At 51.4% G+C, this 20047-nt stretch overlaps 1 protein-coding gene across 1 annotated transcript in view; it reads left to right on the top strand.

Annotated features, from left to right (window-relative positions):
• Positions 1-18332, top strand: part of NOC2L (nucleolar complex associated 2 homolog (S. cerevisiae)) — a 57556-nt gene extending 39224 nt beyond the window's left edge. Inside the window, exons 15-18 of the mRNA XM_009889655.1 lie at positions 1338-1451; positions 6412-6547; positions 15434-15574; positions 18187-18332. Of these exons, the coding sequence (XP_009887957.1) occupies positions 1338-1451; positions 6412-6547; positions 15434-15574; positions 18187-18332 (537 nt within the window). The remainder of the gene's footprint in view (positions 1-1337; positions 1452-6411; positions 6548-15433; positions 15575-18186) is intronic.
• The last annotated feature ends 1715 nt before the right edge of the window (positions 18333-20047 follow it).

Raw genomic sequence — 20047 nt, 5'->3', positions numbered from 1 at the left:
ATTCAGGATACTCTTTTTGGATCTGTGTTGACCTTTGAGTGTATCTATGCTAACCTTTGTTCCTGTTGCTCATTCCAGTCCTCGTTTGCTTGTTTCAATTCCAACTTGTGTGTCATGTCTTTCTGCTTACATTAGCTTGACTTTTTGCTGTGGGGTAATGCAAAGCCTTTGGGCACTGTGGTAATCCACTTAACAGCTACAGTTCTGTGTGGGTTTTAAGTTAAAGAGATGTTGGCAGTTTAAGAAGAATGTATTTTAATAGGACATACCATCACCCTTCTTTCAGCACTAATATGCCAAGTGATTGAAGCGTAAAAGAATTTTTAACCATTTAATTTGCTTCCCACCATTTACCATATTTGTACCTCCTTATTTTCCCTTCTTGGACAGACTTGGCACTTCTTGCTCTTGTTTCTCAAGGTTGGGATGAGTCCAAGACCCTGCAGGGGAATGTTTGTTTCAAAAATAAACGCTTGGCTGTAGAACGGAGGGAACAGGCAATCAGACACCTTCGGTACTTAGGTCCTGTAAATGCTTGCGTGAGGTTTTTCTGAATTAAAAAGCAAGAACTGAGCAGGTGATCAAATGCCTCCATTGAAGGAGCAGGGGACAAAATTTGTCCTGATAGATCCTCTGATCTGTCCCTTTGATTCCTACCTTCAAGTTTCAGTTGAAGTAATTTCTTTTTCGTTACAGTAGGCTGCATCATCTGAGTTGACTTCTGTGTCAGCGTCTTCTCACTAGAGCTAGAGTAGAAGTGAATTACAAGATAGTAATAGTGAATCCCAGAAGGCATTGAGCTGATTTTAGGAGAGCCTATTGTGAGTTCTCAGCAATTCTGAGAAGCCTCTTCTAGAAGGGAGAAATAGGAATCTGGGAACCCGCATTTTGGGCCACCATGCTGAGAAAATTTGGTGATCTTCCATAAGCTAAAGCATCTTAGATGCTCCTTTTTTGAGGATTTTATGCTGTCCTTCAGTGCCGTTGGTATCCTGTGCTTTGATATCGCATAAGTAAACTGTTGGATTGGGCAACCTGTCCATTTCATCTTTTGGCTCTCTTTGATTTCCTTGCAGTGCCCAGGCATTGCTTTACCGAAGGGGAGTTGGTAGTCACACCTTTCCTGACTCTGTAGTTGCTTAAATGACTGTGTCTGAATTCACACTTGGTCCTGCTTGCATTCTTAGTCATGGTTGCCGGTTTCCTACCTAGAAGCTGGGAAAAGGTGGTTTTGGAAAGGGTCTTAACCTCTGCTCTTGACTCCTTGCGTTTGCCAAAGTTGTATTGGAAAACTGCTTTGAGAACTTCTTTTAAATTTGCACCCCCTCTCTCCACAGGAACAATGGGAGAAGCAGGTCAAAGAGGAGGGGACACCTCTGACCAAGTATTATACTCAGTGGAAGAAGCTCAGAGAGAAGGAGATACAACTGGAAATCAGCGGCAAAGAAAGAGTAAGAATGAAATGCCTAACTTATTGGACGTCATGTGTGCTATGGGGAGACAAGAGAGCCATGTCCTGGCAGCAGGACGGTGGCTGGTCAACACCAGCTCCACTGGTGTGCGCTGAAATTGGCTTGAGCTGTGTGAGTGCGTAGGCTGGGCATTCTTGGAAGGAGCATGAGTGTGGCTGGCCGGCAGGCTGGCCGGTATCTTCAGCTCCCTGTGGACTTGTCTTTGCTGGGATCTCTAGGAGCAACATCTGTGTCATGAGCCTGTTGATTTGCCCGAGTTAGGATATCCAAGAGGATAGGTGAGATAGGGTGAAGTAGCGCTAGGGTGTATTTCCCTCTGTCCCTGTTTGGGCTCACGCTCTTCAAGACCTGTTGGTACAGCAGCAGCCTTTGTAATTCAAGGCTGGGAAGCGGAAGACAGTAGCGATAGAGCAATTGTGTGCGCTGGCAGGGGTAGGTCGGGTAACAGATCCGATAAGTCTGAGCAGCTGGGGCAGTAGCCTTATTGTGGATGTTACTTTTGGAACAAGCACGTGATGTAGTTTTGAAGTTTAGAGTGTACACGCAGTTCCTTTTCTGTGCGTTCATCCCCACATTCATGGGCCTTCTCACATTGCTTTGGGCAGTTTGCATCATTTCTTGCAAATTGCAGTGCTTTCCTGATAGTAAATCAGAGTGGGTTGAGCTCACGTAGGCCTTTAGCTCTTTTTCCAGCTCTGCAGAACGCGACTGGATTGCCATGCTAAAACCTAACTTCACAAGAAAGTAGGGGGGGAATATGCTTGTCCCCGTAGCAAAGGGAATATCACAGATGAGTTCTGTTTTACATGTTCTCATTTCACCCGTGTGGGGATGGCTGGTTGTGGGGTGGGACTTGCTGTGTGGACAGAAATGCTCAGACTGCCATTTCCCACATCTGCTGCCCAAGGGAAGGCTCCTTGGCCGGTCCTCGTGGCACTGCGCTCCAGGATGCAGAAGATGGGGGGGTGGGAGCTTGCTTACATTAGGAGTCTGAAGGAAAGCTGTCTCGATGCTAATGCAATGAAAGTGGCTGAGCTAGGCTCTTGGCCAGGGAGCAGGAAATAGATATAATTGGTGTCTCCAGCGTATGGTGGGGAACAATTAAAATAATCAATGGGACATGAGGATGATTGGCCCTGAGCCAAGTCCCAGAGCATGGTAGAAGACCTGGGAGATCCTAGAAGTGTTCAGTATCGTATACCAGCCTGAGATAAGGACAGGAGGCTGAAATTCCCTGGGGCGGCCATGCAGAGGGAACAAAAACCGCACTTGTTTTCTGTGCAAACCCAGCAGGAGAATGGGGCCTCTGCAGAAAGGAAATTAGGGAAGGGGAGCTAAGAAACAGCAAGAAGCGATGGCTGTGAGTGGGGCTAATATCTTGCCCAAAACTGGCCCTGCTGGTGTGAGCTGACGCTTTCCTGGTACTGAAACAGCTATCGCAAGGGGAGAGGAGATCAGCCCTCGGTGTAGACAAGTCCCCCATCTCTTATTAAAGGGAGGAGGGGAGCTGGAGCTCCTTGGGGTGGCGAGGACCAGCTGGGGTGGAGGGCTCCCCTTGAGGGGGGTGGCTTTCCTGTGGCAAGGCTCAAGAGGGTGACTTCTGAAACCAGGAGAAGTCTGAAGGGCAGTGACAGGGACTTGTTTTCTCTTGGAGAAAGTGGGCTGAACAGATAAGCCCACAGAGAGAGACAGACTTTGGAGTTAGCTTTCCGAAAGGCCTGTGGCTGCCTGACATCTTTGCTTGGTGAATGGGGCTGTTGTCTCTCTCGGTGGGGACTGCCAGCTTAATGATGCAGCATTGTGAAGCCCCAGCAGGAGAGTGAACACCATGAGGCCCATTAGGACTGGGAAAATCCATGTCCCATTAGCAGCCGTTGGGGGGAAGAAATAATAACAGAAAAAATCAGCCCGGCTTTCAGCTGGTATGAGCTGCAGCTTGCCTTATATAACAACGCTGACCCCGTCTGCCCATTCCATTTGCTTTTCCCAATGGTTTTTAATGGGATGTAGACTAATCGGCTTCGTGAGACTCAGTAGATAGTAACCCTCTAGCTGGGGATTAAAAGACTGGCCCCCAAATTACCTAATTACTGCTGCTGTGTGATGAACACAGGCTGTATCTGTGAGCTGTGGCTCAGTGCAAGTCTCATGCCTTTGCTTTGTGATCGCTCCACACCTAGTAGGGTTTTCTGGTGCCTTTTATTTTGAGATGCCCATCTTGAACGCACTCCTGTGGTGTCTCAGAAAGTTGGAGGTAGCACAACTCCGCATGATTCAACACCAGGTCCTTTTTTATATGCTCAGGTTGAGTTCAACCAGTAGTGATGTCACCCAAAAATAAGTGTAGGCTGCCTGTGGAAATGGGGACTTCTAGGCAGTATGAAAATACAAAGAAGTCCCAACTAACAGCCTCTGCTCCCTGCTGTACATGCCCTGCACAGGATACTGGAGAAATGTTTCACAATGTTGAGATAAGTCTCTCTCTTTTGCTCCCTTGAATTGGAAAAGTTTGGAGAACTGGAGAAGACTGTTCTGCATCATATACATGAGACATTTCACTCATACACAGCTCCATTTCCACTTTAAACCTAATAAGTGGTGTGTTCCATGGCAACAGCCCATGCTCAGCATGCGTGACGAGGGAGAATATGATCTTTGCGTTTCATTTACTGCTGCTGAGCAGTAAGAGTGACCGGGGTCATGGAGAACATGACTAGCCAACAGGGACTTGGGCAGTTGATGCAGCAGTTGTTTATCAAAACTGGGTTTCTGTTTACGACACTTTGAACCTCAGCTATTTCCAAGTTAAGCAGTGCCGGACTTCTGTTTAACTGGTGCTGAAGAGCGATGGCTACCAGTGCGCCAGATGGGGACTCTGCAGGTAGCATGGCCCTTGGCACAGAAGAGGGCCCAAAGATGGTGCCTGTGACTGGGAGACTGCCAGAGTGAGCTCAGCGTGTCATACTGATGACATGCCACAGTACCTGTTGGAGTGACCATCTCTGGGACATGAGAGGCCTTGACCGAGGCAGGACATGGTGGTCCAGGACTTGGGCTGCGGGAAGGGTTGGTGCTTTTCCCAAGGCTGGGATGATGGCAGCATGACGTGGCTGAGGCACTTGCAGAGGCAAGGAACGTATAAACTGAAAAGGATCAGATACAGGGACTGTGTCTGTGATCACAGCCTAATGCTGGGTGAGAAGCATATCTGGTGATATATTTCACCTTCTGAGACCTTTGGAGTTTTATTTCTGGAACCTCTCATTGAATCAGTATTTCTGGAGCATCTCCCTCTGCCCTCCCACCCTCTGTAAAGTTATATGCCAGAACTGATGAGAGGAGTGAAGCATGAGCCTGTCTTGTCCACCAGAACTGGTAGGCGCTAAGGAAAACATTTTCACCCAGGCAGCTCCCCTGCCCCACGATGGAGTTTGCGGGAGCGTAACCACCCTAGGAAAGAGGCGGGTTACGGTATGTCTTTAGGAGGGCAGCGGTGGGGCAGTGACTCTGGATTGCTGGTCTTGCTGCGTTTTGCTTCCCAAGTCTCGTCTCTGGCATGCCACGACTTCTGTTTGGGAAGCCGGTTGTGTGCTGCTTTCTTCATGCATCTTCCCAGCACAGAGACAGCCCAGCAGGTCTCTGCAGGGCCGGTGGAAGGCGAGGCATCTCACAGTGGAAAAGAGCCCGTGGGAAGATGATTTAAAATTAGGACCTCACAAATGGCGGTTGGTGATTTGCTCCCATCTCCCCTTCTCTGGCCAGCTTCTGACTTTCCATCCTGGTGCTGCAGGTTATTGCTTGTAAGCGCTCAGCTCCCAGAATCGATATTGCCCAGCTGGGGACCATAACCGTGAAACAGGCTGGGAGAAATTGCTGGAATTGGCTGGAGGAGCAAATGGGCGTCTCTGCGTCTCTCGTTGTCTCTCCCCCCCATCCCCATTCTCTCACTCTTTCTCTCTCTGCTGAGAGCTGCTTTTCTGTACAGACTGTGCTTTGCCGCGCTTCCCGCTGCGGGAAGCTCACGGGAGGGTTGAAGTGGATGTGGTCAGAGAGGAGTGTGTTGAAGGGTGGTCTGACGGGTGGGAGAGAGCAAATGAGTTATTACTCGCAGGGCGAATGTTTCCAAGCAAGCTAATGTGTGCTAATGCATGAGTGCTTCCCAGGAGGTGTGCAGCCAGGCACGGGCAGCGGGCAGCTGATGTTCAGAGAGCACTTGGGATTTAATTTGCATTCTGATTATCTTTGCCCTGCTGGCCTGAGCCCTTGCAAGTAAATCCTCCCTCTAATCCCCCTCCGGAGAGGTGTAAAGAGCAGTGAGGTGGTGTCAATTGCAAGTACTTAATGGCATTGATATTGGCTGTCTGCAGCAGCAAGGCTCTTGGCCCATTGATCTCCATAAGGGCTGGCAACCGGGGAAGCCGTGGTGCAGGCAGACCTTAAGCATCTTCAGCACCTTGCCATTTAACTGCGCTGAAATCTGCAGCCCAAAAGACAGTGCCTTCGCTGTAGCTGTCACAGCTTTTGGCGTTAGTGGAAAACTGCTACGTCAGAGATGACCGGCACAGTCTGGCTCGATTGTGCGTGGCTGTCCGAGCTCCTGCAGGGCTTTCAGTCCGGACGTGTAGGACAGCCAGCTTGTCGTGGATGTCTTGCGTTTTTATCTGTGCAAAGGTACCAGCGGTAGATGGCCCATCAGCAAAAGTAGTTTATTAGGTAAAGATCAATAGAGCAGTGGTGCTTTGCATGTATCATTCGCTTTTGTAACTCGCTCACAAATCTACCTGTTGCTCCCCTACTTGGCAGCAGGCAACCCCAACTGTTGTCGGCAGTGTGGCTTCCACGTACTGGGCAACGCCAAGTTCCTGTGTGTAAGCTTAGCATTTCACGTTTACAAGTACAAATTCAGGTTGTTCTTACTGTTGGTTTTGTTTTTTTCCAGCTTGAAGACTTGAACTTCCCAGAAATTAAGCGTAAGAAGCAAAATGAAAGCAAGGAGGAAGATAAGAAGGAATTCAAGGACCTCTTTGACCTGGACAGTGACTCTGATGAGGAGAATGTTGGATTCCCTATAAAAGGTACGGGGCTGGGGCTGGGCATACGTTCTCCTTGCCCAGAATTCTGTATGATGTGGGTCGATATGGCCCTGCCCAAGGAGGGTGCATGCTAGCCATGTTTGGTTCAAAAGGGCGAGACAGCACAGGATGATGATGCCTTTTGGAGGCTTTTTAATGTGTTAGGTAGAAGGTAGTTGGGAGGCTTTTGTCTTTCTCTCCGTCTCCTGCTTTGTCACTCCAGCTCATTTTAAAGCCTTAGTCCTGCATTAGTCTTTTTCTGTAGACAACCCTCACTCTCTCCTCCCCCCAGCACCTTTGTTTTGTCACAGACAGTGACCTGATAGCACAAGAACCAGGGGATGTGTGGCTGAACGCAGACCCTGCTTTCAGAGGCTTCGAAGTAGCAGCCCCTGTTCATACTGTAATTCCCAAAGAGTGAGTTCTCCTCCTTGTGCTTACAACCTGTGCGGGTTCTGCGCTGAAGTCTCACTTTGGAGAACATAAAAGTGTTTGTTGTCTTTTTGCACTGTGAGTGGAGGTGCAGAAATCCGTGTTTTGTTTCTGCACCTATAGAAGAAGAGTAAGAACGTTGCTCTGCCTGACAGCCTGCTGGGTCTTTGCTGTATACGTCAGAGCAAACAGTAGCTGTCATAGCGGCTGGCTACCAGAATAAGCGTCTTTGATGGAAGAATGTTTATCCTCTATTTGCATGCACTTCTGATTTATTTATTTGATAGTGATTGATGTTGCAAGTATTCTTGACAAGCCAAGAAAGTCTAGAGCCTCTGGAGAAAATGGAATGATGTCACTCTCTGGCTGTGACCACGAGGGGGCCACAGTAAATTGTGGAACCTGCCTGAGAAGTTCACCACATAGTTTGAGGAAAACCTTAGGTGTTCTTTTTGTAATTTGGAATGTTTGGGATATCACAGGTTTTCTAAATGCATTGTCATTCATATAGTAGGGCGAATTGCAGGAATACAGAGTTTTCTTGTTTGGAAATTTAATCTTCAGATAAAATCCTAGTTTGTTGTGTGCATTGTAAGGCGTGAGGATAAATCTTGAGACTTACCGCAGAACTAATGAGCATTGTCTCCCTCACAGGCATCTGGGACACAGATGGAGGAAAAGGTTGGAAAACTCTTGTTTGATAGCTTGAGGTTGAAGTCAGTGGATTTTTGTAGGTGACCTGACAAAGGTTGGGAGGAGAGCAAAAGTGAGCATATGACCCACCAAGGTATTGAGAGACCAGTGTGACATCAAAATGATTTGCTGAGGTATATCCTTGAGATCTGGGGCTGTCCTGCCTGCTGCGTGAGTCAGTGCCTTAGAATAATCCCAGTGGCTTCTAAAACGGCAGTGATAGCTGCAGTTCAGAGGGCAGGTTGCTGGGAGCCAGGGAGACCCAGGGTCTCTTCCTGTGCCTCCCAGGAGCTGACTTTATGTCCGCTCGGGAGGTTTGTTGGGCTGATGGACTTCTGAATGTACACTGGGATCCTAACGAGGCACATCTGTGATGAAAGTTACTGATGGTACAGTACAAGGTCTCTGGCAGCTGTCTGTGCGGCAACTTGTGTACACAGCTTCTACCTTGCTCCTGGTGCTTGCCTGCTCACTGTAGAAATCTGCTGAATATAAAGGTTTGCCATCTACCTGTTAGGCACGGCTTTTACCCCCCTCTGGCTGTGATGTGCTTGTGACATCTGCCCACGAGGTTCTTCCGGCAGCTTTAAGGGGCTGACATATATATTGTGAAGAGAGTGCAAATGAGGACTAAGGTCCACCAAGGGCTCTCCCTGCCCTGTTTGTGTGAGTCCCACAGCTGCAGTATCTAGTCTGCGGTATGTATCTAGTTGCTGCGCATGCATCAGCACCGCAGTGTCACTAATGGGTCTTGCCTTTCAACATTCCTGGGTCAGCTGCCTCTATAGCCTTTGTTCTTCGCAGGGTGTTTTCGTGGAGGGAGGGAACGGGCCCTGAAGGCAGCTTCCATCTCAAGGAGCAACTGTGCTGAGCCCCACCATGGATCCTGAGGGGCTGGGTGGAGACAGCGCAGCGCTGGGTCTGCACTGTAGCATGGGGTGAAGTCCCCTCCAGGCAATGGTGTGACTCCGCAGTGGGAAAGGGACAGGGAACGGGGAGGCTGAGAAAAGCGCCTGTGTCTTGGGAGACGCATACAATGAGCTCTTGTTCTTACTCTGTGTGGGGTGTGAGATGTTCCCAGCCGTGCTCTGCATTCAGTAACTGTCAGGGCTGGCTGCAGATGGAAGTCAGAAGAGCCAGTGCTCCAGTTCCCTGTCTTTGTGGCCATTGTTCTACAGGGTGGCCATATGCAAGGGAATTTGGGAGGCCCTGCAGCTGCTGCGGCCTGTGTATTCACGTCTTTACCTGTGAGGTTGGAAGGCATACCTATCTCCTCTCCTCAAATAAGGCAAAAGGAGAGTCTGGGACAATGGGAGGACTTTGGTTCATCTTGAATCGGCCTCAAACTACTTCCAAGAGAGACATGTTGAGCAGCTGATGACAGAAATCTAGGCAGGAAGATAAGACTGCCCTGGATGGACCTTCTGGGAGAAGAAAACAAGAAATATAGCTGGAAAATAATATAGCTGAGAACGCCCAGTGATGTTGACCTCCTTGAAAAGTGATAGGGAGAGACCTGATCCAAAACAGGTTGGTGCCTTGAAAGTGACTGTGACACTGATGGTGTTGTGAGGATCTGGGAAGCTCATCAGAGCAGATCAGCCCTTCTGACACAACGCTACTTCCAGATGTGGGCAGAAAGAGATTGGGCTGGTGGGCTACACCCTCCCTGCTCTGGGAATGGAAGCAGGGGCATGGTCTGGGAATGCCAAGGCTGATGTGGGAAAAGGTGCTGGAAAGATCAACCATACCCCGGGATGTCCACGCTCTCCTCATTAGCAAGGCTTGGCAGCGGCACCCAAAACTCTGTTCAGAGTTCTTACTGGAAAGAGCCAGTTCCAGAATCCTGGGCATTTGTAGGTCTCTGCAAAGAACAGAGAGGGAAGGAGGGACTTCTGGAAAGGAAGGAATTCTCTGCCAGAAAAGTCCCAGCTAGATAGTTGCAGTGGTCTGTTGCTGTGACTCATCCTCTTAGGCAACCCCATAGGTTAAATCTGTGAGGATGGTTTGCCCTGGTCTGGAAAAATCTCTTCCCCCTGATGTTTACTACATAAAAGTCTGGATTTCAGAACCTGTGGCTGGTGCAGCATCATTGTGGCTTCCTGGTGCGATGTTGGGTATGGAGGCGTAGTGCTCCCATCTCTCACTCGTCACGGCATTTGGCTTGGCACAATCTTTCCTGTGTTGACAGGACGTTCTTCTGATTAGTAGTTGTTTTGGCCTGTCAGGTCCCAGACCAAATTCACAAGAGTGGAAAATTGCCTGCTAAAAGCCAGGAAATTATCAGTTTTCTGTTTTTTTAGTTGCTGTTCAACGCCCCCCTCACTTTTTCTTTTGATTTAAATCAAATTAAAACTAAAGCATCAGTGAAATGGTGATTTCAGTTTACACTGTTCCTAATCTCTCTGGAAGTGATCAGGCCTGGAGAGCGGTTAGAGTTCTTGGGTTAAGCATTGCTAGCCAAAACATCTTGCTCATTAACTAAGTTCTACCTCAAAGACCTTTGTATTTGTCAGGGCAGAGCATGCTTCGGAAGAGGTCTTTCCAACCCCAAACACATTTTTCCCAAACTGAGGGGGTTGGGGAGCTCCCTGTTCTCACAGTTTGCCATTACTCATTCCGGGGTGGGGGGTGCAAGGGTAGATGATGGAAACTCCCTGGACGTGAGAGGAGGGCTAACGTGCAGATCCTGTCATCTTCCTGCAGCACTGGTGCAGTTGTGCGTTACCTTCAGTTCTGTTCTGAGCATCCTCCTCTTGTCCACCCCCACCGTCTTCAGCTGTGCTCTAGCAGAGAAAGGAGATTTGCTGCATCCAGCCCTTGGCTGCAGTCTCTGCAGCTCCCAGATGGGAACCACCCATCCCTGCTCTCCTCCCACTGAGGAGCAGGAGCAGCAGCAGCATCTGGCAGAGCCACCTCCTCCAGAGTCCTCCCGGAACAGCATCCCTCGAGCAGTGAAGGAGAGCCACCGGGGACTGCCCTGGAGTTGAGTAGGAAGCGTCCTGGAGTTTCCCAGAAAGTAGGAGAAACTGTGGCATGGGTTGGGGAGCAGATTCAGATGGGGTAGGTTCCTCTGGGGAGAATCGGTGTGGGCATTACGTTGTGGTAGTGGCTTCTGGTAGGGCAGGTGCTCCTGGAGGTATCCTTGGAGTGATTCAGGGGCGAAAGTCAGCTCCAGCTGGTGTTACCGCCTTGAATCTTCCTCCGCTTCGGCTCCAGGGCTGGGCTATAATTGCACGTGTTGAGGAGAGGGGTTACGGGCAGGTGCACAAAGATGCAGGTGCAAGTTAAACCCCTCCAGTGCTCCTGCAGTACATTGAGGGAGGAGGAAAAAGTATGTTCAGGCCGGGGAGGTTACAGGGCAGTCAGCAGGTTAGAGGTGTTCTGAACTGAGGATTGCGGAGAGACCGTTTTGTTTCATATCCACTGATGAATCTGTTGGTTCCTTGATTGTGCCTGATCCTCGTTAGTGTGGCTTCCACAGAATCCTCTGGTAACACAGCGAAAAAAAAAAAAAAAAACAATTTTTTTTCTTTAAGCCTACCGCAGGTTAGCCTCTTGTGCAGGCTACAGCCATCAGCCTGCTTTAATGGACCGTGTAGGATCCAGGCATAAACCTGTCTCTTAGACCTGTCTTCTTCTGAATCCCAACCCCAGTTTTGTGTTAGGCCAGAGATGAAAGGCTGATAGCGGACCATCCGCTCCCCTTGGCCCAGGCCTTCTTCCTCGTCCTTCAGGTCCTGCAGGACCCAGCAGTAGCTAAGCTCTCTGATCCTTCCTTACCTTAACCTTAGCCTTAGCAGCCTCACAGCAGCCAAAACCATGATAAGCCATTTATTTTTAACCGCAGCAACCTTTTTCCCAGCTCCGTAAGCTTTGCAGGTCTCCAGTCTCTTCCTTCCCAAGTCCCAACCCTGAGTTCAGCCTTTGCAGTGGGCCACAGGTCCCTGGGAGAAAAAGCCTCCCACCCATCTGAATCCTCCTTCTCACTTCTCAGGCCTTGCCGAATCCAGCAATGAACGAATGACTATCTTCCGAATCTAGTGATAAGAAACGTTTCTGTGTATGGTGTCACATTTATTGAAGTCTCATTGGGTTTCTTTCCCCTCTGCTCTGCCCTGGGGAGGCCCCATCTGGAGCACTGTGTGCAGTTCGGGGCTCCCCGGGTCAAGGACAGGGAAGTGCTGGAGAGGGTCCAGCAAAGGGCTACGGAGATGATGAGGGGACTGGAGCATCTTTCTTACGAGGAAAGGCTGAGGGACGTGGGGCTGTTCAGTCTGGAGAAGAGAAAACTGAGGGGGGATCTTATCAATGCTGATAAATCCTTCAAGGGAGGTGCCAGGGGGATGGGAACAGTCTGTTTCCAGTGGTACCCAGTGACAGGACAAGAGGGACTGGGCACAAACGTGCCCACAGGCAGGTCCATCTCCACCTGCGGAGGGCCTTCTCTGCTGTGAGGGCGGCAGAGCAGTGGCACAGGCTGCCCAGAGAGGTGGGGGAGTCTCCCCCTCTGGAGCCATCCCAAACCCGCCTGGACGCCGTCCTGTGCCACTGCTGGAGGTGCCCCTGCTCTGGCGGGGGGTGGGATGGGGGAGCTCCAGAGGGCCCTTCCAGCCCCCACCAGTCTGGGATGCTGTGACTCTTTGTGGTTTGAGCCCCCTACTCGGTCAGTTCTGGCACTCCTGTTTATTTTAGAGGCTCCTGAAAGAACGGAGAGGGCGGTGGACAGTTCTTTGGAATTCGGTCAGTAAGTTCACCAGTACAAATCCATATCTGCTCCTGGAGGCTGGGAGTGCTGGTTAGGTCCCTGTTGATGAATCTTGTGTTGCTCTGGGAGACCTCAACTGGGATGAAGTTTGGTGGGGGTGCTGCTGCCTGGCCTGCTGGGGAGGAGTACCCCCTGCTCGGTGAGTCAATATGAAAAATTCAGGTGTAATAACGGAGGCGGGAGAGGGAGGGATGTCTCAACACAGCTGGAGTGGGGTTTGAGACAGGACTTTGAGTTCACGCGCCCAAGGGTCTCAGCATAGGGGTCCTTCCGACAAGATGACGCTGCCTCTTGGCCGTTTATTTCTGGTGGCTTTGTTTTGGTCTACGCCTGGCTGCGGTGCAGCCACACCAGGGAATAAATTGCAAGCAGTGCGCTGATGCGTGCAGCAGATAGGGCTGCACAGGAAAAGGAAGGAAAGCGATGAATCTGCAATCATTTTTTAATCTCGTGGATCTGAGGGGAGATTCCCCCTACTCGTGCCTTGTGGAGGTGGAGCTGAAAGCTGCCTGCTCTCATTTCAGCGGGATTGCACACCCTCGGCATCCTCCTCGAGGGGGTGGGAAAGGTGGTGAACGCAAACAGTTCCATCACGAGGACAAGATGCCCTCTGGAATGGAGAGAGCATTTGGCAGGCAGGAGAGACTCCCTCTCTTGGGTCTCTGCAAGGTCTGAAGAGGGGAGAGGAACAAGTTTGGCCGTTTCAGGAACCCCCGAGCAGGCGAGGGAGGAAAGAGCTGGGAGATGGGGAGGAAGGAGCGTGGATTTGATCAATCTGAGTGTCGCTGGTGGGGGTGGGGAAGTTCACGCGTTCCTCTCATTTACCAGCTGACACATCTCTGGGAGGAAAGGCGGCCGCTCCTGGAAATTATTAATGGCTTAGAAAGAGGTGCTGGACTGCCTCGTCATGAGGCAATTAAAGGCGAGAAGGGAGCGTGGCTGCAGCGTCTCTCCGGGCCTGGCTGTAATGAGTGATCTGTCCACATTAGGTGTTGGTCTGCCTCTAATGAACTTGAACAGGTTTCTTCATTTATCCCTCACGTAATCATATTACATCAATTTAATGCCAGACCGGTGGGGGCCAGGGGGTGTGGAAGGAGAGGTCAGACATTTTCATTTCCTAGCAGAATAATCACGGCCCTTCTCAGTGGCAAAATTCCTGCCGTGGGCTGTCAGCGCGAGGATCCAGAGGCAGAGTGAGGAGGAAGAGGGGAGCAGCGCTGGTTAACCGGATCCCCCTGAACATTGTCATCTGGAGTCTTTGCTGGTACGCTTCTGCCTCAGGAGATGGAAGCTTGAGTTCTGTGTGAAGGCTGTATTGGGACCTCCGTGTGTGTATGTCGGTGGAAGGGGAGGCAGGGGCTGAGCTTAGGGGAGGGGAGCAGGAGGCTGGAGAAGTTCAATAAATTCCTCTTAGCGGCCTGCTGCCTGTGTCATAGCACGTAGGAATGACCCGATACCCAGTTCCTGCCCACAGCTGGTTTCGCTGCATGCTCTCAGGTGAGCTGATAGCTGGATCTGTCGGTGCTTTTGCTAGTGCTGCTTGATGGATGAGAGCGTGCCCCTCTCGGTGGTTGCCTGAGCTGCTCAGGTGCCCATCAATATGATGTGGTGCAGTGAACAGCACTGCAATCCATCTCCTGCGGAGCGGGTGCTCTCCGCATGGCTGCGGGCGCCCGAGAGAGCTCCGTCCGTGAGATGTAGCTTCCGATCCCTCGGGGGGCAATTGCACAGAGGCTGCACGCTGGCAGAGCTGACAGATGGGTGAAAGCCGAGCGAGCAGGGTGATGACGGGGAGCTGGGAGCGCTGGCAGCCAGCTTATTAATGGCTCTGTATCCAGTTCAGTGAGTAACATAGGTCAGCTGCTGAGGAGGGAGCATGGGGCAAAAAACAGACGCCACGGTGGGGCCCGAGAATCACAACGTGAGAAAGATGTACAGCCAGTCGCCACGCAGAGAGTCTGAAGTGTGAATAAATAGCTTCTTCAGCAACTTCGTAAGCGAGGGCAGGCAACTTGCAGCACCGAGCTGGGCTTAGCTCAGGGTTGGCGGCTGGAAGGGGGCAAGAAGAAGCTGGTTCTTCTGCTCCCTCTGTACAGAATTTGTATTCTGTCATTTAAATGCCTGGTGACTCACACTGGCCAGAGGAGGAAGAGAAGGGAGAAGCACTCCTCCACTGAAGTGAACTCAACCTGAGTAGAAGAAGTCGGGTTCCAGAGGCTCAGAGGCAGATGGTTTTCCCGCAGGCCAAGCACCCAGAGGCTCGTAATACTTCCTCCGAGGCTCCCTTGGACCTGGCTAGCGATCCGCAGAGAGAATTCACAGCAATGTCTGTTCCTAGACCTTTCTCTCGTGACTAACAGAGAGAATAAAGCTAAGAGATGTTTACAAGGATGCCCTGAATGAGAGGGTTTACCCGTTTTCAGTTACCTATACCCATGGAGGGTTGGAAGGTGGGTATATGCAGGCACTATTTCTCAGTGGAACCAGCCTGTCTCTGGTCTGAGCTTTGTGACTTGTTTCTTCTCCTTTCTCGTGGCTGTGCAGTAGGCCCATTTCTTCTCATGGTACTCTTCTGTCTGTCTTCCTCTCCTAGCTTTCATGTCTCTCTGAGCAGGGCAGACAGACAAGTTCATCACAGACACTCGGGTGCTGCGCCAGCACTGCTCCGTAAGCACCAGGTAGCAGCAAATCCTGGGGTTTAGCAGTAAAACCCTTTTATGGGCTTCTGAGGTGGTTTCTCTGACTCCGTGTCCTGACCTTCCTGGCCTCCAGCAGGTGCCTCTGAAATGAAGTGCATCCTTCTCTGGCCCTCTAGTGCGAGGGGACATGGCTTTTGGAGAAACATGGGAGATTTCCCCTTTAGGGTGTGTTAGCTGTGCTTCTGAGGGTGACTGTTGGGATGGCGGCACTGCGCCCTTTGCATACGCTGCCCGCACATGTATCCTTGTGCGCTGCTCTTCATGTTTCCATTTACATAGTGAAAATACTTGCAGGTAAAGCCAAAGCCAAGCAGGCATCAGACGACAGTTCAGAAGCAAGCAGCGAGGAGTATGGCGAGGATGATGATGAAGAAGAAGGCAAGTATGAAATCGAGGAGGACGAGGAAGAGTTGGAAGATGACAGTGATTCAGATGGTAAGTAGTGCAGTGGGGCAAAGGGGGAGGGAACTATTGACAGCACTGGTACCTGGAGGCTCCTTTGCATTCAGGGCGCTCCCCTAGAAAGGAACCGTCTCCTCTTTTCTTGCTGTGCTGCTCTTCTGAGCTGCGGGCTGTCAGGAGGGACTCACGCACACACGCCCTGGATAGGGAGACCTGGCAGTTCCGAGTTTATCCTGCGAAGAGAGCGAAGGGGTTAAGGTCTTTGCAGGCCTTGCTCTAACAAGCCACCAGTCCCTTTCATCTCTTTTCAGGGGCCTCCTGCAGAGAGGCTCAAACAAACTCTTGAAGTGCAGCCCACCGCAACAGGGTACAGAAACCTTGCTTCAAGGCTCTCCACAGGTTGCACATGCGTGGGGGTGTGGAGGGTGCACTTCTCTTTTCATCTGAGCAGTGCCTGGGGTGTGGGGTGCTGCACAGGGGTAACCCTTTAGTTGCTGCTTCTCAAGAGCTCTTCCCAGGATAGGACTGGTAGGAGATCTTGTCCAAGTCCCGCACTCATCGAGGGTTTCTGCACCGAACCGGCGGTATTTGCCAGCATGGGTACAGCCCCTGCTACAACCACTGGCTTCGCCGTGGGCTTGGTCCTGATCACTTCTGCCGGTTAGTAGCTGCTGCCCAGACGCGGGATCGGTGAGAGCGGTGGGTGTCAGCGGAAGAGGTGACCAGTTCAGCGTGCTCCTAGCAGGCCAGAACAGCTGTCTACTCGAGAAAGCCACCAGCCGTGTCACCAGGGCTGTGCTAGACACCGAGCCAGGCTTTGCTGCAGCTGAGGAGAGAGTATCTTCCCCTTCCATCCCTCGCACAGAGCCGCAGCCAGCCAGAGAGCCTGCTCCGCACCCCAGCGGCACAGCTAACCACGTTCGGCTCCGTCTCGCCTGTGTCTGCCAAGTCACTCTGCGAACTTCGCAGACGGAAGCTGGGCCAGCCAGGGGCTCTGGCTGCTGTGGTGTTCCTTTGCTGGTTTTTGTGTGCCACTTGCTTAGGCCTTTGTATTAGAGCGCCAAGGCTCTGCTCCTCAGCGTGCCATCGGGCGTGATGTGCGGTTGTGGGGAACAGCCACAAAAGCTCCTGTGTGCAGGCTTTCTTTGCTAGCTGGGGGAGCAGGGAGAGCAGGAAGGGGGAAAGACTCCAAGTGAGAGCAAAATCCGACCGATTTAGCGTGGCAGATGGCTGTGGCTTGGCATGCGCACCCAAACCTCGGCGCCGAGAATAGATGGGTATTTGATGCATGTTCTGACAATGCTGTGAAGGATAAAGAGGGAGTGTTTTCCCTCTCTGCCTACGGGAAGTACTCAGAGAAGCTGAAGGAAAAGCACCCTTCCTCGGTGTCTGGGGGAGCAGCAACCCTGCTCCCCTCCCTGCCATCACCCCTAATGGCAGCTTCCTTCGCTTTGGGCTGTAGGATCACGGCGTGGAGCCAGCAGAGTCTCTTAGTGCCTGGATACACTGGTGTAGCGGCAGTGACACTCGGGGCTGGGTGCTCCTGGCCTGTGACACTTCTCCAGACATCCGTCAGGCAGGGCAGGCAGGCAGAGCCACCCGTCCCAAGTCTTAAGCTCTGTGTGCTGGGCGTTCCTGTTGTGCTTTTTACCAAAACACACATGCATGCAGCCTGGTTGGGCAATGGAGCTGCAAGGAGCTTGTGTCCATGACAGCTCCCCCCGCTTCCAGCCGGCCAGAGCCTTAGGGGAGAACTCGGCACGGGCTGTCGGTGCCCTGGAGAGGCACTTCTGTGGTCCTGATGCTCTGGTGTCACCAGTGCAGTTTTTGGAAGGTGTGAACTGCAGTCAGTATCCAGCCCCGGATCTGGACAGCCAGAGGTGGCTTTTTGGCGTTTTTGGCGAGTGGGCTGAACTGGCAGAGCCTGACAGCCGATGCAGGGGGTGCTCGGGAGAGGCAGCCATGTCCCACAGCTGCGGCTGCTGCTGCCCTCCGCAACCTGTGTGAGGCTGTGGGCGTAAGGCCGGAGGTGGGAGTTGGTGCTGAGCAGATGCTTTGCGGGTAGAGCCTGAGTAAGATGGTCTGCAGGGTCGCCTGTGGGCGCGAGGTGTAGGAAACTCAGCCCCACTTCTGGAATGAGAGGGAAGGGCACTGGGAGTGATGGCGTGTACAGTCCTGCACAGCCCCTAGAAACCAGTTCTCACGTGTGCGCCCCGCTATAAAATACCATTTCGAAAGGCGGGTGCTTGCGGCTAGTTTTGCATTTGAGAGTCCTGCAGTTACCTATGACAGCTCCTTTCTGTCAGCTCTCGATGCCCAGCTCCATCTCGCGGGAGGAAGACTGCCCTGAGCTGTGAGGGCTGATGGTTTGGAGGCACCGCCTGCCTCGTGCCCCCCCAGTTCTTATTTTGTGTTTCTGCCTAAGGCACAAGTGTGTGTTCGCCTCCTCTCCCGTCGCTCCAAGTGCTTCAGAGCCAGAGCTGTACTGAGCACCCCACAGCGCTCTCCTACCGCTATCTGGGAGCTGCAGTGGCGCCAATAAATTAATGAGTGTCTGGGATTAATTAGCAATGAGTTGCCTCGACTTGCCTCACTCTCACTCCCAGTAAAGCAGGATTTACACCTCTCGCTCCTTCCACCCGCAGAGGAAGGCAAGGAAGCCGCTCGCATTTCCCAAGGGTCCCAGAAGCAGAGGAGCCGCACGCGTGGGATGTCACGATCTGACCTCGAACAGCTGGCCCAAGGGGAAGAGGACATTGTGGAGGACTTGGCTTTCTCCGATGACGACTGAGCACCCTCACCACCACCCCCTCCAAGCTTGTCCCTTACAGAGCCGCTCCGTACTGGATCACACAGCCTTCCGCACCTGTACCTGGTCCTCAAAGAGGTGGTAAGAGCTGGGGAGGACGGAGGGTGGGAGCCCAGCCCCGGGTGCCACCAAGGACTTTCTCAGTGACACAGCAGAGACGCTACTTGGACTTTCAAGCTTTTTCTACCGGTTATGTTTTTGGTAACGGTAAAATTGTGGTCACGTCAAAGCCAGTAAAACTGTTCAGCATAGGTAATAAAAAGCCTTCATTAAAATCTGCTGCTTTAAATAGCGTAGGGTTCGGTTTCAGCTCCTGCTGGAACCCAAGTGAGCTGACCAAGGGGAAGGACAAGTTCTTTTGTCTAAGGGTCCAACTGTCTGTTCAGCCAACCACCTGTGTGGCCCCCTATTTTCCTCTGGGCCCTCACCAAACCCCTCCCCTTTGCCACGAAGTTGTTAAAGATTGCATAGGGTGTTTCAGAGCTGTGTATATTCACTGCAAATGGAAGCCTTTATCAGGAACATCAGAAGCAATTCGATCACTCTGGCTGTAAGTATGCTAAAGTTAACTTTTTAAGTAAGTGCGCGCCTTAGGATATTTTGGGGGCAAGGGGGGAGGTTGTGCAGGCACGAAGGAGTAAGAAGGGGCAAAACTAATAATGTAGGAAACATACTTTCATGTTGTGCTGCTGTTGGATTTGCACGGGATACGTTTGCTTAGCAAAAACAAGGGACGAGCCCGAGCCCGTGCTTTGTATCAGACCTATTGTTATCCACAGCGACATACAATCGCCTCTTTCCAGGGCCAGTCGTAGCTGCTGCTGGTGGTGAACATCGTCGAGTTCTGTGAGTCCTGGGAACAGCAGTGATGATTGAAGGCTGTCTTGGGCTCCCAGCCTGTCTTTATTACACCTCAAAGCCCACCACTGCAGCCCCTGGGCAGCTTCTAGGTGCAGCTCATTATGTGTCCTCTTGTGGGAGGACGCTGTGTAGCTCAAGGTGGGTAAGGGCAACTTGTGATCTCCTGGGAAAATATAAACAGCTTATCTTGTGAGACCACTGTTAGTCTGTGGGACTGGCAGCTAGGAAACGTATTTCTTTGGAAAATAAACTGGAAATGGAGGGTATTTGCCGAGCAAGGTAGGAAAGTTAAGTAGTATTAGGGCGTATGTGACAGAATCACTCCTGAAAATTAACTGGGCCTGTCACGAGTATTGTTATTTGTCAATGCAGATTTTTGGAACAGAAGATAGAGAGCCGGGACTAAATGCGATCTTTAGTCCTCTCTGCCACTGTTCAGCGAGGTCAGTAGTTGTCTGTCAGCGCTAGGGGTGGCCGAGCCACCTGCACACACGTGGTCACCTCTGCCTTCGTGTTGCTCTCCAGGCATCCAACTCCTGCACACCACAAGAGGCCTTTTTGAAAAATGTCTTAAAAGAACAATCTTTTTCCCCCCTCTTTTTTTTTTTTTTAAAAAAAAGAGTTCTGTTTTCATGGAGTCAGAACAATGACGGCTCAGAAACATTGCCTTATTGCAGATAAACACCCAAAGGTGCTGTCGCGGTCTCCCTCTCACCCACGTGTGTAAGTGATAACAACTTGGTGTACGTATGTAAAGATGTAATTATGCTCTTCCTGTCCTACACAGAGGTCTACTCCTTCTTCCTGCTTCCAGACACCCTTACCCCACAGGTAAT

Source organism: Charadrius vociferus, unplaced genomic scaffold (genome assembly GCF_000708025.1).
Source record: "Charadrius vociferus isolate BGI_N301 unplaced genomic scaffold, ASM70802v2 scaffold477, whole genome shotgun sequence".
NCBI lineage: Eukaryota > Metazoa > Chordata > Aves > Charadriiformes > Charadriidae > Charadrius > Charadrius vociferus.
Note: the sequence above shows the minus strand (reverse complement) of the source record. Positions and strands in the feature narration are given on the sequence as shown.